General features: G+C 37.1%; 1 protein-coding gene across 9 annotated transcripts; it reads left to right on the top strand.

Annotated features, from left to right (window-relative positions):
* map7d3 (MAP7 domain containing 3) lies at positions 1 to 25,571 on the top strand. Of its 9 annotated transcripts, none has more exons than XM_007892671.2 (20): positions 1 to 83; positions 6,915 to 7,016; positions 7,506 to 7,586; positions 8,208 to 8,371; positions 9,593 to 9,707; positions 10,847 to 10,939; positions 11,785 to 11,895; positions 14,314 to 14,415; positions 15,988 to 16,113; positions 17,801 to 17,952; positions 18,689 to 18,840; positions 19,236 to 19,501; positions 19,876 to 19,987; positions 20,266 to 20,446; positions 20,936 to 21,040; positions 21,256 to 21,309; positions 21,892 to 21,973; positions 22,374 to 22,551; positions 22,854 to 23,140; positions 23,599 to 25,571. In XM_007892671.2, exons 1-20 carry the CDS (start codon positions 38 to 40, stop codon positions 23,604 to 23,606), a joined length of 2,517 nt encoding a protein of 838 aa, XP_007890862.1. In that variant the 5' UTR covers positions 1 to 37; the 3' UTR covers positions 23,607 to 25,571. The 9 variants fall into 9 exon arrangements, with proteins under 9 accessions (XP_007890862.1, XP_007890873.1, XP_007890870.1 ...); XM_007892682.2 differs by having other exon boundaries at positions 17,825 to 17,952; positions 23,564 to 24,108; XM_007892679.2 differs by having other exon boundaries at positions 18,692 to 18,840; positions 23,564 to 24,108.
* Positions 25,572 to 25,947: the final 376 nt, after the last annotated feature.

The raw sequence follows: 25,947 nt of genomic DNA, 5'->3' as shown, positions 1-25,947 counted from the left end.
CTTTCTGCGCCTGCGCCGGGCTGAGCGGGAAGAAAACATGGCGGAGGGCGCGACGACGCTGAAGGGATTGAGGGCTCAGTACGGTAAGGAATCAGCGGCCCCTGCCTGAGCCCGGTAACCCCCCCCCCACCCCACCCCACCACCACTCTCCCCCTCCCCAGAGACACACGGGTGAGGTAGGTACCGAGGAGAGAGAGGGAGGCGGCCGCGGGCTGTTATTGTTATCTGAGCGAGGGGGCAGCCGGCGGCTGAGATTGGCGCCGACTGAGGCCGGGCTCCGACCTCAAGGCCTCTGTCTGTCTGTCTCTCTCTCTCTCTCTCTCTCGAGTGGGATGTGAGGGTTAAAGCACCGGGTGGGAGGGGTGGTCTGGTCTGGCTCTAATACCCCCCCCCTCTCTCTCTCTCTCTCTCTCCATGGATGAGAGGGTCTGCACAGCGGACCGACCGGTAACTGTTCGGCCTCCGGGAGCCGAGGAGGAAAGTAACGGCGGCTCCGGGAGTCCTGCCTGGAGCTCGGTCACTCACTCACTCACTCAGGCTGTCCAGGCAGCTCCCCCACACACACCCCCCCACACACACACACGCACACACACAAGAGTTCAACCAAAATAAAATAATCCTCAGGCCTCTTCTACTCTTCCATCCTTCATCCTCCTCCTCCTCCCCAAAATAAAGCCGTTTAGAAATCTGTGCAAAAAAAAACTGCAGGAACTCCCCTCCCCCTCTCCTCCTCCTTCCTCCTCCCCACCCCCTCAAGATGTCAGAGAGGGGACCGGTGGCTGCCGAGCACTTTTAAATTCGCCCAAGACGCGGGAGGCAGCGAATTACTTGGGAGAGTCTGGTCTTGTCAGTCGGTGTCAGGTGTCTGTCGCAGATGCTTCGGGTCGAGGTCTTTTATTTTTGTTGTGTGTTTTATGTTTGCTCGCAGGTTGGAAGGGGGAGATTAAAGTAGAGCTTTGTTAGTTTTCCTCCCTTTTCTATATCGCACTGCATAATAGGAATGAGAAACGTGGTGTTTTTTATATATATATGTGTGTATATATCTATATATATATATACATCTTTCTGATCACAAAGGGTTTCTGTCATCTCGTGATGAACGTCTGCTTGTTATCCACCCTGTGAGATTGCTATTTTTTTTTCGTCCAACGATTTGGCCCCTAATCCTTGCATTTTTTTTCCTTTGAATCAGTTAACCAACCCCTGGTCAGACTGGGTGGAGAGTATTTGAAGCAACGCAATGATGCCAGTTAACGTTGCCCATGCTTCAATAATTTTCTCTCGCCACCATCATAAAATAAGCCGTTTGGCCTGTCCTCCTTACCAGGGCAGTTATATTTGCAAGTGGCTGAATTCCTCGCGCGGTGGAAGCTGCACCAACGGCGCAACATTTGGAAAAGTTCAGCGTATGACTGGAACAAGACGGGGAGGCGTTTAGTTTGGATCGATTTAACAGATGCCGTTGCGAATGGCTTTAATGCACTTTGTGATCGCTCTGTCGCATCATGTGGATATTGCGCTGTGTCGGCGGTATTTACATCCATACTTAGTAATCCTTGCTGGCTTTATTATGTGGTCTTATGAGCTGATGCTGAGCTCCCGACGCAGAAAACAGCTGTTAAAGAATCGGCATTGTCAGGAAACTGATTTAGAGCGGCAGTTGCGTTACGTGTTTCCTGTTCAAAAATTGGATGAGGGGAGCTGCCTAACCCTATGAGCTAAGACCTCTCCTTATCGTCAGATTTAGTGTGTGTTTTTTTTTTAAAAAATCCGTGTCGTTCAAACTAAAAAAAAATAAGTGGAACTGTAGTATCTTTTCAGTGGCCGGACAATGTTTCCATTCATATTGTATGTATACGCCAGTGTAGATGTGTGTGTGTGTGTGTATACAGTGCTACACAGCACTACCACAGACAGCCATGTTGGCTTGGGCTTGATTTTATACCTTTCATCTGTTTGCTTGAATTTGTTTTAGGCCTTTTTGCCATTGTCATTTCTTTCAGCCAGGAGGTGAGTCAGTTTGCATAAGAGACTTTTGCAGGGCTGCCAATCAATCCCACTCCTACACAGCGAAATATGAATTTGCCCTTTGGATTTGCGCCCAATGCTTTACCACTGATTGAGCAAACTAAGTTTGTGTTGTATTCTGACACAGTAAATGTTGTACATTAATCTTAATTTAATTGAACATAAAACTTACATTACAGTGTTCCAGCTCTAGAAAGGTATTATTTAATTGGATAACAAACTGCACTCTGGACTTTTATTTGTATATTCATGATGCTTGAGGTTTGTTATAATTCCTTTGATCTTTCATAGTGCCATTATGGCAAATTTATCCAGTCCATGATGAAATGCAAATAAATTAATAACGCAACAAACAAAGTAGTGTACTTCAAGATTCTGTTGCCTTTGAGTGTAGTTCATCACAACAGCATAGCAACAGTCTACATGTATTTTTAGTGGACCTTAAACAGTTTATTTTATTCAAAATGTTTGATTTTATATTTTAAATATGCTTTTATTTACGAGATATGCGTTGATTAATGGAACACATTCCTACTTATCCTGCCTCCCATGGACCCGATGAAAAAAAAAAATGCTTCACTCTGACCTCAGAAGTGTGCCTCTTGTTTCACAATGACTGCATTTCCTAGCAGCCAGCCAACAAAAGTACACTCATCTATCTCTATTCTGTCAAGCTTCTAGCCCCTCTGGATAGTAGTCTCATAGACCACACAGCTGGTCCAAAATCCCTATATACTTGTCCTTTCAGCAGAAAGGCCCTCCAGTGTTCAATCCGAATTCAATCTAAATTAATGACTCAATAAAAAAGACAATCTGAATATAAAACATTACCAAGAACATGTGCTTTTTCATTAAAGTCAGTGCTCGTGTAGAGCTGGAAAAACTTGTGGACCTGACACAAGATTCCATACTACCCTGCGCTCACTGTTTTAAGACTAATGTTAAAACAAGGGAATATCAGCAGTACTCAAGTACCACTAAGGAAAACAAATCTGTGTCATGTACAGCAGGAGTAGATTAAGCCTTCGCTATAGATCTCATCTTAACCCGCACAGTCTTAGCATCATGACAAATTACCTCCATATTCAATATTGTTTAAATGTCTGAAAATCTCTTTCTGCAACTACAATGACAGCAAGAATGCACTCAAACTTTACCAAGTATGTTGATTTCTTAATATCAAAAAGGTAATTTTTTCTTAAAAAGGAGCTCTAGTTTAAATTTATCAAATCAATTGAAGTCCTGATGACCTAAGAAGTCTGTATGTTCAATTATTAGATGTAGTTTTCAGGCTTTGTTTGAAGGTAATGACTGATATGGTTCCACAGTGCTATCTGACTCATACAGATGACCTTTTTTTCATGAGTGAGCCTAGATAATTTCGGTAGGTTATTTAAACTGTTGTTTCTCTTATTCTGTTTATAAGAGAAAAATAAATATTTTTGATTGTGATCAAAAATAAATGTATCACAATCAGTACATTTAAAAATATATATTCTTAGTAACAAGTATTACTATTATTAGTATCAAGTGTTTTGAGGTGTTTATTTCAAGCTGGCATCACTGACCAAGGTGCAGATTAACTGCCCACAACTCATTTGAGTTTGGTTACTAGGTGAGGTATTATGCTGTTAGGAAACTGACAGGTCAGATTGTGTGCTTGTAGTAATATTGCAGGTCATCATGTCTGCAGAAAATGTTTACTTTGGAAGTTGCAGATAATAATCAAGTCTGTAAAAAGATTCACAAGTCTAATATTTCTATATTTTGACTGAGCATTGCAGCAAAGCAAACTTTTCAGTGATTTTCAATTTGATAAGATGCCACTAAACCATGTACAGCTTGTATCAGACCTTTCTGTTTATATATACTTTGTGTTCTTATATAAAAGGGAGAGGAACATTTGCAAAATAGTGTTTACCCTCTAAAGAAGTGTTAGGACATCAACCACGTCTATAAGAAGCTGTCTCCAGCCCAACAAGTGAACTAATAATAATAATCCTTGCACCTTATTACATCAGAAGGACATCTCAAAGCGCTTCACAGAAATTATCAAGAAATGAAGTGAGTGTGGTATTTGTAAACAAATATGGCAGCACAATTACGCACAGCAATGTCCCACAAGCAGCATTGAAGTGACCAATTTTATTTGGGGGATTATTAGCCAGGAGACTGGGAGAAACTCCCTTCTCTTTTCAAATAGTGACATGAGATCGTTAACGTCCTTCTGAACAGGCAGACATAACCTTGGTTTAACATCTGATCCAAAGGACGGCACCTCCAACAATGCAACACACCCCCAGCGAGGCATTCGAGTATCAATTTAGAATATACGAGTTCAAGTCCCAGTGTTGGATGTGAACCAGCAACCTTCTGACTCGGAAGCGAGAGTGCTGCCACTGAGTCAAGCTAACGTTAACTGAAACTTATTTGAGTTAGTATGATCATTCAACTCTGTTGGATCATATTGATTTATCAAATCAAAATAGAAAATTGAATAGGTTTGGGTCTGAATCTAGGTTCTAGGTCAAGTGTTCCAATGCAGCATACCTGTCTTAATTGATGATGGTACTCAACTTTATTGAAGTTGATTAATAACCGCAATTTACATTTATATTGCACTATCTGGAGGATGTCTCAAAGCACTTTACACCCTGGCTGGAATTCTGAACACTGATAATATTGCCAAAGGCAGTAGACAATCAGGTTATAGACCTTTGATTTATTGGAAGCACAGCATTGTCACTTAATAATTTTCAGACGGAAGAGCTTTTAGATTTTTTGGAAATCTAAGTGTGATGGAGAAGAATTATGCTTGAATTTAGATTGGGTACAATTGTGAAGTGTGAGCTTTGATTAATGTAGGAGGTTAGGAAAAGAAGGATGGGTAATGAATTTTTCAGATTTCAGGAAGGAGTCGTCTAATTTTATTTGTTTAAGGTAGTCAAATGCTTCAACAGCATTGAGTATGAGAGCGGGCTGGAGGCAGACAATGCTGGCAAAGAGACAGAAAAAGGAGTCTTGCTCAACAACTAGATGTGAAGTAGGAAAGAGAGTTGAGGGGTGAACTGAATGCTAAGGTTGCACTCTGGTTCAGTGAATTGACAAAGAGGCTGGGGAGATTGAGGAAGTTGTAGCCAGAAGCAAGGAGAAATTGACAGTAACTGAAAAGGATGGCTTCTGTCTTGTCTATGTTTAACGAATGGTAGTTGGTGTATCTAGTACTTGCTGTCTGACAGACAAGCGGTGGACTTAGAATCCAAAAAAGCAAAAGTTGACAAATTTGTGATAAGCTGGTGATATCAAGAATTGTATATGCTTTTAAAATCTGGATATCAGAAAATCAAGTATTGAATCCTTCTGTCATTGAATTTATTCGTTGATTCTGCATGCCTATCCTGGTGTGGAATGAAGGTTAATCCGCTGGGGACCCAGACATGAACGGTAAATAAAATAAGATTGGTAAAGATCTAAAAATGAGTAGCAGAGGTAACCAGTTTTCATGTGTATTAATGAGGCTCTCCAGAATTAAGAAGCTTGATATGGTGGAAATTGGAATTTAGGAAAACTAGAGAACAGTGTTGCCTTATTTTAACCTTCAGTTTCAGTAATTAGTAAGAGGGAGTGGGATTTTAAATTTGTTTCCAAAGATGCTATAAAAGTGACAGCTGAGAAAGCAAAGGTTCAGTTGTGAGAGGATGTGTACATTAGATACTGTAGAAAATTAACATTCACTTCACATGGGATTTTAGCTACTGTGGAATACTTGTTCAAAGAATTGTTGATTTCATAGAAACCGTATCCATGGAGATGCTGATTCTCCTAATTTTCCTTCCTTCCTGCCTTTTCAAAGTGTCTATTTCTGTTCCAGTTTTGTTTGAGACTGCTGCAGGCAGAGACTGATTAGCAATGAATAACATGAAAAAGTAGGATCAAAATTAATCACACGCATCATAAGAAAATCAATCTTTTTGGCTTCAAATTATTGATAAAAAATAGGATTCTTTTATTTTGAGTTTTGCTTACTTTCACTTTCTAAAATATCTTAATTAAATGTGGTATTGATAAATGGTGCTTTCCTCCCTCAAATATAGGAACAATTTATTTCCATGTGAATAAATAAATAAATTTCCATGTGAAATAAATTGGACGGTGGAATGGAGCAGTATATTTGTGAGGGAAGAGAAACCCATCTTGTTTCCTCCCTCCAACAGCATGAAAGATAAGGATCTTTGTGTGAGAAAATTCTGAAACATTCCAATGATACTGTATACACAGTCCTATAATTGTTTTTTACGCATTAGTTTGTTATTGTATACCTCGGGTGGTTTAATACTTTTTTGTGAGACATTTTTTGCCTCCTTCAACTCTAATTCAGAGGGAAGGCACTTCAGATTTGAGTATCTCACTCACAAAATGGAGAAAATGTGGAGGGCAGATTGCACCAACAAATTTGGAACAACAACAAATTGCATTTATATTTCACATCAAGAGGACATCCCAAGGTGACCGGAAGAATGAAAGAGGCGAAGAATGGAATACATATTTGATGAAGACATAGATTCATGGGTATTTCAGACAGTAGTGTAAGATTATCCTTTATTGATTTTGTGACTGGACAAATAGGACTGCAGTATTCTCATCGGATCCTGTACATACTGAAGGAGTTCCAATAGATTCTGTTCCCTGAGATTTTTATGAATAAAATAGTGTTTTCGTGCAGCAGAAAGAAATTGCATTGTACATTTCAGGCTTGTGTGGCAATTATGGGTCTTTTGAAATGCAGAATTTGTTACAGTGTTCATTCTGGAAAAAATAGCCTCTTCTATTTGGTAAAAATGTAATTTATTGGGACTGTGAATTAAGAATTTTTCCTTCTATTACAGTTGCTGCAGCCCAAGCCCAAGCAGAGGAAAGAAGAAGCCAAAGTGTAAATAGTCCCACAACAGAGGAACTACCAATAATTGCAAAAACACCAACCAAACCAGGTATATATTGTGGAGCCCTGTTTAAATATTCCCTAACATCATAGATGTCACTTTTTAAAAAAAATGTTCATTTTTTAGCCAGCCAACTGATTTTTTTTAAAAAAACTTCATTGCTACATAGTTTTGTTTTTCGCATTCCATAACACTTTCAATTATGTGACTAACCCTCCTGTTATGATGTATGTTTATCCTATCTGGATATCCAATGTCTGTGTGCTGTCATTGTTTTGTTTTCAAACATGTTTGTGTATGAAGCCTACTGTCCCATAGACATATTCAGGTCTTAGCATTTTGCTTTTTTCTACTTTGTTGCAAAATCTTCAGCAACGTTTCCTGATAGTTTCTATGCCAGCTTGCAATAGAAATACACTTTTGGTAAAAATCCTTTCCTAGCTCTGTTTTAAACTATGACAGTGCCTTTGCATACATTAGAATTTCAAAAGGGGTTGACATTTATGTTCATTAACCAAATCTGGCCTATTTGAACAGTAATAGATGGCTCTACGCTGAGGACAGATGAAAGACAGAGACTGGCTAAGGAACGCAGAGAGGAAAGGGAAAAACAAATTGGTAAATGCTTAGTTTTTGTTCAAACTGTAAACAGACTTGTATTGTTTTTATCCAGATATTTATTTATAGTTAATATTTTGGAAAAAGTGGTAGGCATTTACTTTCACATATTTGGTTATGATTTGGTGTCCCCTGCTTCTGTAGTTAGCATTTTGTGCGACAGCTAGTTTGAGTACTGTAATTCTGATTTCATTCTGGGTACTAGTTTTAACACTAATCAGACAAACATACAGAATGAATACTTTCTGAATAAGAAACAATAATGACCTTGATCCTTCAACAACAACCTTTAAAGTTCTACATAAGCATCATCTAAATTGTTAGAAATTTAAATTTTGCAACTGATTTTCAAGGGTACCAAGTTTGGACAATAAACAAAGAAAAAATATGGTTTCAAAGCAAAATCAAATGGGTATATTCATCATTTTCTATTCTGGTGATGCGAAGTATGGTGAATGAAACATTCCTCTATTACAAGTACTTCATCAAATTAAGGCATAAAGTATCCTAATGCATTCTTATAGAATTTAAAATCGAATGTACCATTCAATTACTGTTAACAGAATACTTATTTTGCCTTTTTTAAGCAGTATTAATGCAGATTTACCACATTTATACTAGCTGCTAGAGAATCGCAATTACTAGAGAAAGAAAAAAAGGCACGACTTCAATATGAAAAACAAATAGAAGAACGACAAAAGAAACTGGAAGAACAAAAGCAAAAGGAAGAGCAAAGGAGAGTTGCAGTAGAAGTGAAACGAAAACAAAAACGTGAAGAAGAAAAGGTGAGAAGCAGAATTACATTGTATGATGAGTATACTTGCAAACAAAAGCCATTTAATTAAACAGTGTCATTGTAAAATAGATGCAACACGTGTCAGAACATGTTCGTAATTGTTGCAATTCTGCACCTTTAAGTGTTTTTTTTAGTTTATTATCTTCCGTGCATAGACAATGAATAGTCGAAGCTTTTACTTGATTGGTGAGGAAAACATTCTCGTAAACTGTTTAGCTGATAATGAAGAATGCCCTCTTTATTACAGAATGATAATATGTAATGCATTTTGAATAATTAATGTTGTGTTGTCAGAGAGTGCTGTCTTCTTTCCAGCTTCACTGTTCTTTCGAAAACTCAGTAATGCACACAGAAAGATGTATTCCTATCACGTTTTATATATAAATTCATAATTTACTGCATATAAGATCCCTATTCTTCTGGATGTGAGTGAATTGCTTTTAGTGTAACTCAGATTGTGGAGCCCTGTAGCTCAGTAATTAGAGCACTCGCAACAACAACAAGATTCCATTTATAAAGCGCCTTTCACGTCAGGAGGACGTCCCAAGGCGCTGCACACTTGGGTCATGACCCGAGCAGGGGGGAAATGGTCAGGGTGAGGGGAGGGGAGGGAGCGAGGAGGGGGAAATGGTCAGGGTGAGGGGAGGGATGGGAGGGAGCGAGAAGGGGGAAGAGAGTCGAGAGGGGAGCTGAAGGCTCGGTCAAAGAGAAAGGTTTTGAGACCGGCCTTGAAGGAGGAGAGGGAGGAAGCAAGGCGAAGGCACTGGGGGATAGAGTTCCAGAGCCTCGGGGCTGAGAGGCTGAAGGCCCGACCACCAATGGTAGGGCGATTGGGGCGGGGGACGTGGAGCAGACCGGAGCCGGAGGAACGGAGGGTACGGGCAGGTAGGTAGGGCAAGCGAGAGACCTGGGTTCAATACTCGGCAGGGCGAAACCTTGGGCAAGTTTCCTTACTCCTGATAATAATCCCTCAAGAAAAAAAACAATAATAAAGTTGTTCACTTCAATCCACACTGCTGTGCCCAATTGGCTGCCACATTTCGCCCACAAACATACAATCAATTCACTTTACAGTATATTCTGTGAAGCTCTTTGAGACATCTAGAAGACGTGAAAAGCTCTATATCAAATTCAAGGATTATTATTTATTATTATTGGAGAAGAAAACAGTTTACTGAATGCTGTAACTTTTTTTACGAAACTATACTAGGAACGTTATGAAGCTGTAATAAGACGCACCTTAGAACGAAGCCAACGCGTGGAGCAACGGCAAAAAAGATGGTCATGGGGAGGAGCTTTATCAACTGAAAATGAAAACTCTAGTGGTAAGTGAAAAATAAAAATACTGCTGCACTCATTTTTAAAAAAGAAATGTGATGCATAAATTGGCACCATTCGTGAATTATTTTTATTTATTGTATTTTCTTGATTCTACCTAATGAAATATAAAAGTGCACATTTGTCTTCCACTCACATGATCACAAAAGGTTCCGATAAAGAAGTTCCTTCGGCCAATTTGATCTCATCCTTGCAGAATACCCATCCTACCATTACAGCATCAAGTGGTTTTTTTTTAAAATGAGTTTCCTGACCTCAAGTTTACTTAGGCCTTACTGGTAACCTATTCCGGTTGTTAATTACCTTCAAGATAAATAAATACTTTTCTGTGCCTGTCTTGAAATAAACTGTCTTCCTGTTCTGCTGTCTCAGCATATATGACAGTATTGTTCTGTTTACTTTCTTAATCTTATTTAAAATCTTATACATCTCAATAAGTTCCCCTCTGAGATGTCGTTTTTTCAACACTCTAGAATTTATGCAACGATTGCTCATAGCTCAGTATTCTAGCATTGTACAGCTCAAGTGTGATTTCTGAACTCAGTTGATGTGACAATTAAGTCCAGCATTCTGTTCGTTTTGTTTATTGCTGCCTCACACTGTCAACAAGGTGAACAACGATTTAGGAAAACGCTAGTTGAATCAGCTCGATGTTTTTTTTCATTATTAAAAACAAACACCTGCAGGTATAAATGAATTAATTGCAAACCTAAACCGCCCTCAAATAGTATTTATAGTATGTATTCTAAAAGCCAAGAAAAGGCTTTAGGCAAATTGTGCACTAATTGATCATTTTTACCATCGCATTCATATGATCACAGTTCTCACCATCCATTGCGAATTGTATTTGTTTTATCATTATCATGAGTTAAAATGACCCTTTTTCCATTGTCCAGAATGAATTACCGTTGTTGTTCCACCCCGCCCCCCCGCACCCCCACCACCCCCGGCTCTTCTTCACTCATCCCCAATAATTTTGTTACTGTAGCTGATAATAATAATCAAAATAATAATCCTTGCATTTGATATAGCGCCTTATCACATCTACGAGATAGGCGAATAATAATATAGTTCTTATTAACCTGTAATATTTTTCTGTTTAAATTATGGTTTCTTTTTTGTTTAGGTGTTGAAAATTCCTTATCCCCATCTTTAAATTTAGCTGACTGTCCCCCTCCTTCCTCAGAATTTCAGACTTCTACTACGAAAGATGTTTCTGGTATCAGAAAAGTTTGGAACTATGATGTCTGCTTGCTGAATAATCACTAATGCATTCATGTTGTGTCTCATATTCTGGGGGGTTTATATGCATTTAAAAGGAAAACTAACTTCCGCTACTACAGGACCTTAATGCTTTATTTTCTCCAGAAATACACGGTATGGGTGCATGCGTCTGGTTCATATATCCAAGGAATGCAAAAATATTATTTTGTCCTGAAAGTCTCTAGTAATATTACCATTCTTTCTCTGATGATTTTGTTTATTTTATCTTTCTGTAGTACAGCTAAATTCTCTACTTAAGAGTCTATATCAATTGAATGTTTTTTGACTAGTAGCTCAAAATATGTTGAAACATTTCAAATGCAAAAATCTCCAAAAGTATTGGACAGTTTTAAATTTGGTTGGAAAATCAGTCAATGACATTCTTAGTAACCGAGTACATTATCACATTATACGTTATTGCTTGATTAATTTCATTATAGTTAAAGGTTTAATGTGAGAACTGACTCTTAACTTGACAGTCATGTTCCAGTGTCCCCAAGATAGTGGAAATGAGGCAGTTAGTTTCATTCAGTCCTTAGAATTAAAAAGAAATAGGAGCATTACCATCTTTTTTTACAGCGAATCACACTTGACTCCAGAAACAAATTAGTATTCCGTTTGCAAAATTGAGCGTATGAAAACTACTGTAACTTATCTAGCTGAGTTCAGAATGCTTTCAGGATAACATTTTATTTTTAAAGTATATATGCATGCCCTAAACTATTTTTTTAAGGAAAAATCCAGGAGGTGTTTTTTTATCTCAATGAATGGAAAAAACTGATACTTTTTGTCCTTCTGTAGCCATTGATAAACGTTCTGCATCCACCATGAATCTTGTAAAGCAGACGGAGCCAGTGATTAGCAAACGTCTATCTTCATCCTCCGCTGTACTTATAAAGTCTCCTGAAAGAAGTAAGTGTAGTGTTATTTTTATATATATATACATATTGATACATATATACTGTGTTATCCGTTTTTGCCGGATGTTGAGTAAATCAAACAGAACGCCCGGCCTGATTCATTTGTATTTAAATATGCCTTCTAATCCGGACAAAACTCCTGTTAATTTGGCCAAAATGCCGCACCGGTCGTCGTTGAATGTGTTCACTCTGTGTGTTGATATAGATGGGAGGAATCAAATTGTGATTGACAGCGGACTCCAACCATTCACAAGCGACTGAAGTTGTGCTGTCAGTCAGTGAGGGGCAGAGGAATGGGGAGGAACAAGGGAGGGAAATCGCAATTGATTGACATATGAGCAGTTTGTGAATGGATAGATTGCACATCCATTCACAAGCAGCTACAGACTGTCAAATCACCTCAATGCTGCCGCTTATTGGTCCCTTTCCTGTCCAATGTGAATGGCAAGGGAGGAAGGAAGCTGTCGCTCCTCCCCTGGGCAGGAAAGTCCTGTATTTTTCAGCTTAAACAAAGATAAATATTTTGTGAGAGTATTTTAACTTTAACTGTTTAGTCACTAATTGCTTCAAGTGAAACTATTACATATTATTACACAGCACTGCTGCAGCTCCCCTGCTGGGTGGGAATGTTTTTTCAGTTAACCTGTTCACGAATATATGTGCGAATGTGCCAGTCAAGTAATCGTTTTACTTCAAAGCATTCTGTTGATCTTCAGCAGATGGCCATTCTATATTTGGAGAGTATCTTTGCGCAGGACAACACTGAAGTGTGGTAAACTGTAAAATCTTGAAGCTGAGGTGACTAGTTAAAATCAGACCATTTCTACGGTGAAATGATTACAAACAACTGATTTGGAATGCATGGGTTAATTTTGAGGCTGCCATTAAGGACTTGCAGCTTGCTATGATTCTCCTACATGGGTTTGTTTTGATTGGTACCTGTAAACAAATGAATCCCAGTTTTGAGTAAAAGTAGACATGGATTGGAATACTTCCAACTATTCAAAGATTTATAAAATCCTAAGAATGCTCCAGAATGACTCGTGCTGGGCACTCTGCAAGTCAGAAATGGCAGATTTGTGCTACTTGGGTTTCAGATAAAAGAATCAGTATTGATATGCTCTTAACCATTTTCTGAAAATTGTAGCACTGCTCTGACAGTAACTGTTTTATTGACTGTAGTTTCACTAGGGAATAACTGGCTGCTGCAGGGGAACTCAATCCTACATCGGATAAACTGCTGCATATTGCATAAATGTGAATTTGTGTAGATGAACTGAATTGTGAAATAAAATAAATTCACCTGGAGCAGCCTAAATAGTATTACTAACGGTTGGGTTGGAGCTTTATTTAAATCATGGCAATAATTGATTCAAGTTATGATGATTTTAGTAAAAATATGTGTATCTCTCTGCTGCTACTTTGTGGAACTACCTGATTACTCTGTTGTCTAATTTTTAAAACATTTAACAATTATGCAGATATTTTTTCTGTAGTCCAATGTTGTATGCATCTGCCTCAATAGCAGAATGTGTTTGGGAATCACTATTTTTGTGGTTGCAGGAGCCTTTATTAAAGTTGCAGTATTCTGTTTTGTACTTGAATTTGAATCATTCTGGATCAAATTTTTCCTTCTATAGCTTAAACAAAAAAATGATTGGGGGAGGGAGATTTCAAGGTACTTCAGATAATAAGTCTATGAATATTATCTGCTCAGGAGTGAAAGAATGTCCAAGTGATCTATTTTGTGTAGAAAGTACTCCCCTAGCTATAGTGGATATTACAGGAAACAAGGAATCCATGTTTTGCAGGACCTATATCTCCATTTTGCTGATAGTTTCCTGTTGTGATATATGCCCTGACGCACTTGCATTTACTTATTTACTTCCACCAAGAGAAGTATTTTGCGTTGGGATGAGAGACCTTTCAAAGTTGTCCACTGCCTCCCCCCGAACTCAGCTGGTACAGTAAACCTCACACAAGTCATATCAGTTGGGACCATACATTTAATACAGTGGAAAGTTATTTAGCAAAAAATCGACAATACATTGCGAAACATTATGATGAAGCAGGTATTCTCTGATTTTTGTCTGTTACATCAGCCAGTCACTTTGATTTCTCTATGCTGCATTTAAAACCAACACGTTCCAATAGTTTTCTTTTGCTGTTTTGACAGCTTAAGAAAAAGGGGTATCACTCATGCTTGGAATGTTGGATACCACAAAATAAATGTTATGCATTTTGATGGACGTTTTTTTTTTAAAAAAAGGCTTTCAAATACTGCAACAGAAGGATACTGCAGCTTTGCTATATTAAAATTATTGATCAATCTTTGGAAAGTGTTTAAATACTAATTTGCTCATTATCTGTTGTTGTCATCTAATTAACATAAATTACACTTGACTTCTAGGTTCATCTTCCAAGAAACGAAGTGCTTCTTTAAACAGATTGGGTAGTAAAGCCTCTCAGCCCCCTCAATCACCACAAAAAGTGACTCAGGTGGAACAGCCAGGTGCAGGAAATAATTTTGTGCCGGGTTTAACATGTTCTGCAATATTAATGCCTCGCTAATCTTCCAAGCACCAGAACTTTTTAAGGACATTTTCTACTCTGATAATTAATTATGAACCCATTTTAATTTAAACAGCATTTTAAAGCAGATATTAAATGACAGTTCTGTGACCTATAATGTTAATGTTTATGTATTCCAAATTAATTTAGTTGCAATTTTTTTTCCTCAGGATATTTAGAAGGAGTTATGAATGGCAGTCTTGATTCTTAGACTTGGTAATAAAACAGATATGTTCTTGGAACATCAAAACTAGCAAAATTGCAAAGGGAAGAATTTCCATAGGGCTGACCATTCACAACAGTGAATTTTATGTATATTACATTAATTAATTGTAAAAGGTCGCTATGTGGTGAGGTATTACTCAGATTTTACATGCACACCATAACTGATAACCAAAAATATAATCTCAGCCCTGTGTAATGTAGAAACCAGTTATCATAAGTTAATCTTTTCAGTTCATTCTAACTCCAAATAGCTTTATAAAATCTCAGTTACTTTTAAATTGACAATTTCTGGGGTAAACTATCTGAATACTGATTCTTACATATTACATTTATCCAATATAAACCAATTTTTATATAAAAAAACTTTTGGTGTTTATTGCTAAGCGTTGTCTTTCAATAACTTTGCTTGTTCACTTTTAATAGTGCAGGGATAAACCTGTTACACCTGCTTGTAACTAACTTTCTGAGTCTAGAAATCTTGTCAGCAAAAGACTGCTCGTTGATTTATTTCTTGTCAGTAGGCATTAACGATCTATTATTATATTGCATCTAAGCAATAACTAAATCTTTTTATATTGCTTCAATATGCTCTTCTAAACGGGAAGTTTACTAACTCCTTAAACATTTTCCTTAGGTTTCCACTGAATTTGTAGTACTAATATACGTTCGGTTTTTTAATACAGTGTGGATACCTCTTTCTGCCTTAATTGATGTTCATTATGCAATTTGAACAAAGCAGCTGTGGAAACGAATGTATTTACTTCCAGCCCTCTTGTGATTTGGTAGGCCCATGGATTCTGGTTGTTGAAGTTGAGATCAAACACTAACAAATGGGTTAATATTTTCCCACAGACAATTTGAGCATCTGTCCTAACTACATGGTGAAGATGTATGCTGTTGTATTGTTGCTCAGGTGCTGAGCTTAACTGCATTCTGTTGTTTGGTGAATCTTGCTGCTTTAAGACTGACAACAGGCATTTCTATCCAGTTATGCCAGACGAGAATGTTTTTTCGGGAATGCAGCTTCTCTGAAATAATTTTACTAGTTATTGTGCTTGAAGCCAGAGTTGACCTTCTGTTCTCTCTTTCGGAATGTGCCACTTTTAATTCATCTCTAACAGTTGTTTTTGTTTGTACCCCTTTCCTAGTTTTATTTTTTTCATGAGCATTCACTAACCTAGCTAACTGGTTATGTTCCTGTCTTGTTTTTCAATTTTATATATTTTTTTAGATCCTTTTTCTTAATTAATTCATTTCAACTCCCTTTTGATTTGTTCCTGCCATTCAGCTCGACGTTCCCAGAACAATCCCCAGGAGAGTAATGTAATCAGTCGTCTGCTGACCCCTACACAGTCCTCCTTAGCTAGAAGTAAGAGTGCTGCTGCTTTGTCAGAAGGTGGACGAAATTCTCCAGGTAATGGCCCTCTACCGGAGATAGCGTCTCGTTGATTTCCATGAGATCGCTGAACATGACTATGTGTAGCACTTGGGCTAGTATTTGGTGTTAAATAAATTGATACCTTCCATTAGTGCTTGTAGATAGGCGGGCCTTGAAAAATCTTCATTGTTTGTTGTCGTGTCACCTAGTTTCATCGTCAGATAGTGAAGATCTGCTACCAATTTAGGAATTACAAACAGTATGAGCTTGATCAGTTGTCAGCTTGAGTGGTCAGGAAGTACAGTGCCTCTAGGTAATTGAGAATTCCTTGCAACAACTGAGAATTCCTTGCAACAAAGGAAGGAAAATTTGCCATTTCCTGCTGCAAAATAGCTCTGTCAACTCAATACTGTGTTGATTGTGGTTGTGAAGAATTCTGCATTTGGATCACTTGACTCTTCTGACTGAATGATGTCATAGAGATGAAAAAAAGAATCAACAAAAACATAGTAGTTGGTTCCCAGGTTTTTTCAGGTCAAATTGTCAGACCATTCTGTTTAGGCTTAGTTGCAGATTTTGTTTTCATGTACATTACAAAAACTAAATAATACAACCAAAATCAGTGTGGTATTAAATTCCTGGTACAATGTACGTTTTAAAAAGATGCCCTCTAGAAACTGATTGTACCTCGATCAATGGCACACAAAAGGTTTTTTACATTTAAATTTTGACCGATAGCTCCTTTAAAAGATCTTTCTACTGAAACACATCAGATGAGTTATTGGAAAAAAACTAGCACTTGCATGCCACATATAACTTTTGGGAACCCTCATTTCCAATAGCTAAATGGGTATGAATGGGTCAAGTGACATTGTTTCAACATAGCAAAAATGCTGATTCAGTAAAGGAATGGCGCAAACACAAAAAGTTTGTATGTTGTTTGAAAAGGGGTCCCAATTGCTTATTTTATTGGAATGGTGAATAAAAAAATCTACTTCTGAGACATAGTCAGGTTGAATGGCTTGTTGGTTGGTACTTCATATTGTACATCCATGAAAGTATTGAATAACTTGATTTTTTTTCAGTCTATGACATCCTTTCTGCTAGCTTTCTGTTTGCTATTGTATGTGCCCATGCCAGCTAAATGTGTAACCAGCCTAGTGCATCACCACTCCTACTGCACTTTGCCAAAATGCTCCATCAGTGTTTTGTTTTTAAGTTTGCTTGCTACCTATGTACTTGTGTATGTGAAGGCGTAGAATATACAAGTAATAGAATAGTTTCAAGTGGTTTGATGCAGCAGAAATGTAAACTGGATTGCTACCAGCAGCATATGCACATACAGACACACACACACTCAGGTGAATGTCAATAGGTAGCCAGTGTGACTATCCATGTGCCACGAACTTTGCTATATTTGTGTTTTTTAAATGGATTAGCTATTATCCTGCAGTTCAATGTTTAAATAACTTCTTTATAGATGCCACAAATTATACCAGTCAGACTTGATTATCTAAAGCATTTATTTTGTATTTATTTTCCTTTTTATCTTTTTAAGCATTAACCCTGGCATGGGTGATGGTGTTTGATGATGCAATATGGCCTCCTGCACTTCCAGCCCTATTTGTGATTTGGACCTAACCTAAAGAATCTGTTTTTCTCTCCTTTCTGTTTTTCTACTCTGCGCATTCTTGCCGTCCTGATTCAAATTCTAACTTTGTAGAGTCTCACCTCTGTCCTCGTTCAGCTTCAGCTAGTTCCATGAATTCCCCCATCAACCCTCCCAACAAGCCTTTGCGTAGTCGCAGCATTGACAGACAGAAGGTGACATCTGCTGCCCAAACTGGAGAGACTAAACCCATCGAGACCACACAGGTCAGTAGAGAAGCGATCTTATGAATCTCTTTGTTCAAATATATATCTCCATAATTGAGTTTTAAATTCTCTAATGTCAACTCATTGTTTGCATGTCATAGTTCATTAAATCTAGTATTGTGCTGATTTTTTCTGTTTCTTCCCGACGAGAAAGACGCTATATAAATGCAATTTGCTATTGTTTTATGATTTCAAATAAGTATTGTACTTCAGATATTTGCTTCCAATGTTGTATTTTGCTATAGAACAGGTACTATAGTACATTGACTTTTTTAAAAAAATGCTATAAAACGTATTTGCATGTTAAATGCAGCAGGCATTTGAAGGGTTAAAATGGGTGCTCCAAATGTCACATTCTCTATGAGAATAAACAACAATTTGTCAGATTTAGCTTATTTTCCTCAATGTTGGTTACTTATGGTGGTTCAGTAGAACTTACAGTGACTGCTGTGCCATGTTGCTTTTTTTATTATTGCATTATTATATCTGGCTGGAGTTTGCTTGATGCTGGTAATCAAAATAAAAGTAAGCCAAATCTAGCACTCGATTGCCAGATGTTTATTCTTGCTTTCTAACCTATTCGATTGCTCCCAAATGAGCGCACTGATGCACATTAAAGTAAAGAATCAATTAAGTAGTTTGGGTGCTTTTAATGGAATGGTTTATTAAATTGCTGGACAACAAAACCATATTAGATTTGTAATTCATTTGTATTGGCTTTGGTTCCAATACACAGAAGCAAGTCGAGGAAAAGCGTCCTTCATCTCCTTCTTCCCCTGCTACAAGAACGGGACGCAGACGGTCTCCTTCTCCAGCCAATTTGTCCAAGAGACCTCCATCACCATCTACTACAGCGGCTAAAAGACCTTCGTCACCTTCAACAATCAAGTAAATTTTGTGGATTTTTAGGAATGCTTTTGTTTAATAAATTTATAGCCTTTGTTCATTGCTCAGTTAGTATGTTTTAGAGCAAATTAGTGACTGTTTGTTAGGGGGAAGAAGTCTTGGTCTAATTTTGGACTATTCTGATTCCTAGATAATTATCTCCTCTGATTTATTTTAATGATTGAATGGATATCATTATGCTTCTCGTAACTGACATTTTCTGTTGAACAGATAACATTAATATTAATTGCGGAATGTATTATTAAGAACCTCCCTCCAAAAGTTATATTTTTTAATATAATTTTAGCGGTATTTACACCTTCCTGATTCTATAAGTTCTTCTTTTACTTGCAGTTGAAATTGCAGATCTTACTGAGCATTATTTTATTCACTATTAGATCAAATCCAAAGAACCGTCCTCCTTCTCCCAGCACATTCAAGCAGCGCCCTCCATCTCCTACAAACGTCCAAAAACCTCTGCTAATTCAGCGACTCCCACTTACTCCTACTGGGGGAAATGCAACTAAAAAGAAAACCGAGAAGGAAGGAAAACCAAAGCAGAAAAATGAAGTTACAGGGCAGGAGCACGGAGCTGGGCAGACACCGGAAAAGGAACCTTCAGTAGCACAATCCACCAAAACCAAAGATTCTGAGCAGAAAACAGGTAGAACTTAGTTCCAAGCATTGAGGACTTGAAAAAGAAATCAGATACAAGGAGATTTTATGTTTTCACTTTACTATGCCCTATCCCTATATTATATTGTTGATTTTAAGAATTGAGGAACAAAAGTATCAATGAACTGAACTTAAAAAAAAAAGCTGATGCATTCCTAGTTGTCTGGATTTGTAACTTTTAGGTTCTGATCCCTGACTGTTCAGCACCTTAGTATGTGCTCCCAACTTGAAAGGCACTTTACAAATGTAGTGTTGTTGTTTTAGCCGGCTGTTTCATCTGTGTCCAGAGGTGGTTGTAGGAATCTTTTTGAATTTTTGTTTGCCTTTAACCTGACAACCCATTGGAATGTATTACTATCGCAGGGACCACAACTGCTGAAGAAGCTGCAAAAATCTTGGCTGAAAAACGCCGCTTCGCACGTGAACAGAAAGAGCGCGAGGAACAAGAAAAGCTCCAACGAGAAGAAGCTGAAAAGTAAGTTTTATACAAAAATTGTAAGAAATTTAAGCGAGCATTTATAGATTGTGATTTGATTAAACACTAACAAAACTATTTGTCATTTAAAATGTATAGTCATACAATTTCAATAAACTTTTCCCTGGACAATTATTTGAATCGTTTTTATGTAAAATAGGTTAGCATATTAAAAGCAATGACTAAGAATAAAATTGTACCAAATTGGTATGTGATAAATAAAATGTTTTTGACCTTGCAGAAGAATTGTATTATTCACTACAAAGTGCGTTTTTAAGACTTAGGAAAGAAGAATTAGTAAAAAAGGCAGCTGAAGAGAGTATTCGTAGGAAAGAGGAAGAACACAAGGAAGAAGAAGAAAGAAAAGTTAAAGAGGAGGAGAATCAAAGACTAGCTGAAGATGAAAGAATCCGTAGAGAACAAGAGGAACAGGAACATCTTGCAGAACTTCAGCAACAGGTTAGTTCACAATGAACTTTTTGTTTGGTCAGCCGGGAGTCTTGACGCATGTGGAAACCCATCACCATGCTTAAGAGTATCCAAACTACCTTCATGCATCCTACGTACACATGGAAATTCCCAAGATAGTTACTGGAATGCAATTCACACCTTTTCCTTGGAAGGACACATCCTGTTTACCTGAGAGTGTTAGGCACGGAATGGCAAGAAACCTATTTGGGGATATCTTTACTTTGAAAACTCTTAACATAATTTGCTTCAAACATTAGTGTTTAGGAATTCTTGGACTTTTTGTGATTATTTTGTTATTTCCGTTCATCATTATTTCCTGTGTATGATATAAACATAAATTGTGTAATGTGATTTTAAAAAAAAAGGGTCTTAGAATTGTAGAATATCTTAATAATGCTATAAACAACTGTACTTTGCAGCTAAGAGTTTGAATTTTGGTACATATATAAACTCGGATCCATACTTTGTCTATTTCAGAGGGAGGAAGCTGAAGCCAAAGCTCTGGAAGAAGCCGAGCGTCAGAAACTGGAACGAGAGCGCGTCATGCAGCAAAATCATCAGGAAAGGCTTGAGAGGAAGAAGGTATGCCCCAACTGATTGTGTCGACCCACTGTTACATTGCACTCGTCTGTCATGTCTATTATTATGTGCCATGTGTCATTTTCAAGTATATTATGCACAATGTGTAAACCGTGTGTATGTAGAATTGCGTGTGTCGTTGGTCAATTATAAACGTCACTTTTAATTGTACTACTTCTTTATATCCAAGACGTGTAACATTTCATTCCAATTGACAGAGAATCGATGAAATTATGAAGAGAACAAGAAAGGGTGACCTAAGTGAATCTAAGGTAACTACTTTGATTTTTTTTTCATCTTTTCATTCTTATTTTTCCTGCTGATTATGATCACGTCCAACTTGTTCCCCAGCTTATACTAATTTCAACCAGTATAGAGGAAATGCAAAATAGTTGCATTGATTTGAGTCACTTATTAATTTCTCTATCCTCCTCTGGAAAAGTGACTTGCATCAACTTGGAGCATTTCACAGGAGTTTTGATCAGTGTGTTGCCTCGATAGGCACTCAATCCTGAAATCTAAATGTTGTAGCAAAAAGCAGTTAATACGATTGGAGGATTCCATTGTTTCATTTTAAAAATTATTAGAACTAGTCACAACAAACCATTCTATAAGATTACTGATGGAGCATAACAACAAGATTGTGTTTTTACTCTTACTGGGTGCTCAAGTCCCTTGGCAGCCACATATTTACATTTAGTGTTACATTTAATATTTATTAAACTGCTTCTCTATGCCATTCATGTGAATAAGAATGATTTGAGCAAATAAAACTGATGACTGTATTCTTAATTATGCTATTTTTGGAGCTTTTTTGTGTGTGTAATGAAAATAATTCAAAACCATTTCTAAAGTTGGATGAGAAGTCTGACAGTCCAGGCCTTGAAGATGAAAATAATGAAGATGAGCCTGAAAATGAAGATTTAGATAATGATGGTGAGTAATTGGCATATTGCTGAAGATTCTAAATTAATGCAGCTTTATAGAAAAAAAATCGTTTAAGAGGTTTTCCCTTCCCCCACCCCAACCCAAAACAAAAGTAATTTTGTTGTTTGCAATTCATGGTGAAAACTCCAGTGCACACAAGAGTGTGATTTTCTACTCAAATCATTGGCCGTTTCTCCCTCCCCACCCGAACTACATTCCTTATTTTAAAATTTTCCATTTTGGTCCTATTTACAGTGAGCTTAGTTTTTAATTGTTTTAGTTGCTTTTATCACCAACTATAGAAGAATATTGCTAGACACAAGATTGTATGTACATTTTGTCATGCAGTGTTTTTAAAATATCAAGGTAATTGAGCTTAATTTCTCCCTTAAATCTATTCTGTGCCTAGAAGGGACCAACGGCATTCGTGCATTTCAAGATGATTCACAGCTGGAATGTGGCTTTGAGACTATGCCTACGGTATTGTCTACACGACCTGCTGTTGATGACGTAACTGATCTAAATGGTGTAGACAAGCCTAATAATATTGTGAACTCCTTGGATGGTGACCAGCCAATGGATGTTAGGTAGGTTCTTTGCTACAGTTTGTATTTAAACACAGTGTGCGGTTTGTAAATTTAAATCAAACGGATTATATTCATGGATAAAACAATTAAATTATAGAAAACTAAACCGAATTCACATCAGAACTATTTAAAGTGAAACTAATGAGATTTTTTCATTACGGTTCAATTGGCTGTTACATTTTGAAGCCAACGATATTTGTTTCAAGGCATGTCAAAAATGTTAAGATTCAAGAGTTGCTTCGTGTATTACTTCTGTCGGTTCAGTGACTTATTTTTATGCTTTTGCATTTTCCTTTTTGAAGCCCTATGCCAAAAGAAGAATCCGAATCGGAATGTTTACATTTAAATGAAGCAGAACAGAGTGTTGGACTTGAAAGTCAGAATGGAAAATCTAGCACCTGGATCTTTGAGGAGTTTATTGAGCTTGGTGTTCATTCAAAAACCACCAAGTTAACTGTAGCTGCACGTGATGCTGATGACTGTAACCAAAACTTGATTGACGCTGGCGGCGTCCCTGAGAACCGTATCATTGCACTTGAGGAAAACGGGGGAGTGACATCTTTGACCAAACCTCTTGAAGCGACATCGGGTAAGATTTTAATGAATTAAATTCAATGCATTGGCCTCCTGTTAGATTTGATTACGTTTAACGTAACCCCGAATCAAATTGGATGTGCTTTTATGGCAGGCGTGTAACGGGGAAATTGTAAAATAATAATAATAGTCCTTGCATTGGATATAGCGCTTTATCATGTCTTTGAGACGCCTCAAAGCATTTCGCAGAATTTATTGTAAAGTGGATTGACTATTTTGTGGGAGAAATGTGGCAGCCATTTAATTCAAATGTACACAGCAGTGTCCCGTACTCTTGGATTGAATGACAAGATAACACATAACAAATAAAAAGATGCTTATGCCAAATTTACACTTTTCTTATTGATGAAATAATTTAATTATGAGTTTATAATTAGCAATTTCTTCTCTAAATAAATTTGCATTTCTTTATTTTTAGCACTGCTGTAAAACACCATGATTTCATTTTCTCAGAGCTTTGAACGCCTTGGTCCTGGACATCACTTGTGATTGCACTTGCATATTCAGTATTTTTACTAAGTGCTGAAGGCCTTGTTACATAGAGCTGCTTCTACAGAATTTCAAAATACTTGCTTCGAAGAATGAGCAAGACCCTAATACAGGTGGCACGAAAAATGTCAAGTGGAATGCTGATTGTAAAATTTGCACCTTGAAAAGCTTCAGGGATGAGTTCCTTGACCACGTTGTGCTTTCGCTTGGTAGCAGATTTTGTAAGCTGTTTTGCTAGAATGGGTCAATTAAAATTTCATTCCTTTCTTGTCCTTTATGTAGTTGACTAAAATGTTTGGGCCACCATTATTTTCATATTAGTAAAAAAATTAACTGTAGTTTGTCATACTAGTTATGTGGGTAAGATTTTTCTTTACTGCTACTTGTTGCAATACTATAAAGTAAATAGTGCCTATGGTGTCTGCATACTTGTAGTTCACTTTAACCAATGGGACCATGGCAAATTTATTTTTTAATAATTTGAGACATTTGGAAAAAATAAATCAAAATGAAATTTTATCGGTTCCCTCACAAAACATAATAGAGTTGAAGAACACGATAGGAATTGTAATTCCATTTCCTTAAAGTCACACAAGCAAACGTGTTTGTGAAATCAATGTTTGAGTGCTACAAAATACTATAGTATTCTATTATAACTGTCTAATCTTCGTAATAAACGGTAGGACCTAGTGTAAGGTGTAAGGTAGTAAACAATTCCGTTTGCTAGTTGCCCATCTTCGACTTTTTCCAGCTGCTATTATCTTGGCTCAGGTCCTTAATATAGTGTCTCAATCAGATGTGTGTTTAGAATAAATAAACTTTAGTAGTGAGGACTCTGTCTAAGTGTAAGAAGGGATGTGTATTGATAACTATCTAATATGAAAATTTTGGTTGTTTCATAACATGGTGCATTAAAATGTTACCATTTATGTTCAACATTTTGCTGGATTAGGAAACAATATTGTTTAGTTTTATCGGAATACTCCTCTCCCTTTTGTGTTCTGTTATAAACGTGTATTTTGCAATAAGCCTGCACTAATGGATGTTAAGAATGACTTAAGTGGCTTCATTAAGTCAAAGTATTTTGTCTTCTAGCAACATAGGTAGTGTTTACATATACTTCACTCATTTTAAAGTCAGAATTTGCTTTTGAGAAAATGTATTTAATTTCTTCATATCTATGTAAGTATTTTAATGTATATAACACAGTATTGGGCCATGAAGTAGGTTAGTGAAAATGGTAACATTTTTGTTTTGTTTTCAAGCATCTTTCTGCGTATCCTTTCCAGAAATGTCACGAGACAATCTTGTCAACTTTAAACAACCTTTTCACAGTAACCCTTAACATGTTTGTTTTGATTCCCTTCTGTACATGTAGTATAAGTTGAAACTTTAGTTATTCCAACATGGAAATGTGCTTTAGCTTATGAATTCAAAATACTACACACTGCTGCTGACTTACTGCAAAGCAATAGGAAACTGCATTTTTCCTTATTTCCTCCACTTGTCTGTTCCCTAAATATTACCGCTATTGTTATTTGTTAACCTCGTTAATGCATCTTCCTGTGAACAGCCTGCTTGACCTAATGGCCACTTTGTTCATGTTTAACTGTATCTTTGCAAATGCAATTTATCTTTGAAGTGCTGTTCCTTTTGAGGCAGTTTATGAAAATAGGAATCTTCTAGTCTGTAACAAATGCTGAAAACAGTAAATTTAATTATATGGTGGCAATGTTTTAGACTAGAGCAGTGCCTTAGATAAATAACATTGTGTATTTTTGTAAGATAGTTCATTTGAAATCTTTGCAGGAAAATGACAATCGCTGACAGAATGACACCTCTTTTTGCTGTGCAGATGTTACTTTTGTTCAATGCCCTGTCCACAACTGTATGTAAATAGCATCTGTATCATTTAAATAAATTTTGCAAGATAAAAATGGGAATGACTGAAATCTTTCTTCAATATTTGCATCTATGTAAAAAAANTTGTGCTGTTTTTCCATATTGCAATTGAAAATCTGGATAATAGCAAGGCCCTTAGCTTGTTGAATTTCCTCCCTGCCCCGGATAGATTTGCAACATTTACTCCTTTAGATATCAGGCATTTTTACTGACTCACGCAGGATGTTATTGAAGGCAATTACAATTTATTGACTTTCCAGAATGCATCTATATGCTGTATTAGCTTCCTCTGTACTATGTAGTGAAATAATTATGGAAGCATAAAATTGTTATCACCACAATTCACTTCATTGCAGAGTCTACACAAGAGGCACCGCTTTAGCTAGCAGAGATTTGTAAATATTTAACTTG

Source organism: Callorhinchus milii, unplaced genomic scaffold, assembly GCF_018977255.1.
Source record: "Callorhinchus milii isolate IMCB2004 unplaced genomic scaffold, IMCB_Cmil_1.0 Scaffold15, whole genome shotgun sequence".
Taxonomy (NCBI): domain Eukaryota; kingdom Metazoa; phylum Chordata; class Chondrichthyes; order Chimaeriformes; family Callorhinchidae; genus Callorhinchus; species Callorhinchus milii.
The sequence above is the reverse complement of the archived record's forward strand: the minus strand, read 5'-3'. Positions and strand labels throughout refer to the sequence as shown.

Excerpts from the sequence above, each read along its gene's own strand:
- map7d3 (XM_007892661.2), top strand. The coding sequence starts at position 38 with ATGGCGGAGGGCGCGACGACGCTGAAGGGATTGAGGGCTCAGTACG. Across the intron at positions 10,940-11,784 it reads TACTACGAAAGATGTTTCTG|CCATTGATAAACGTTCTGCA; the intron begins GTATCAGAAAAG and ends GTCCTTCTGTAG. Across the intron at positions 20,447-20,935 it reads TTGCAGAACTTCAGCAACAG|AGGGAGGAAGCTGAAGCCAA; the intron begins GTTAGTTCACAA and ends TGTCTATTTCAG.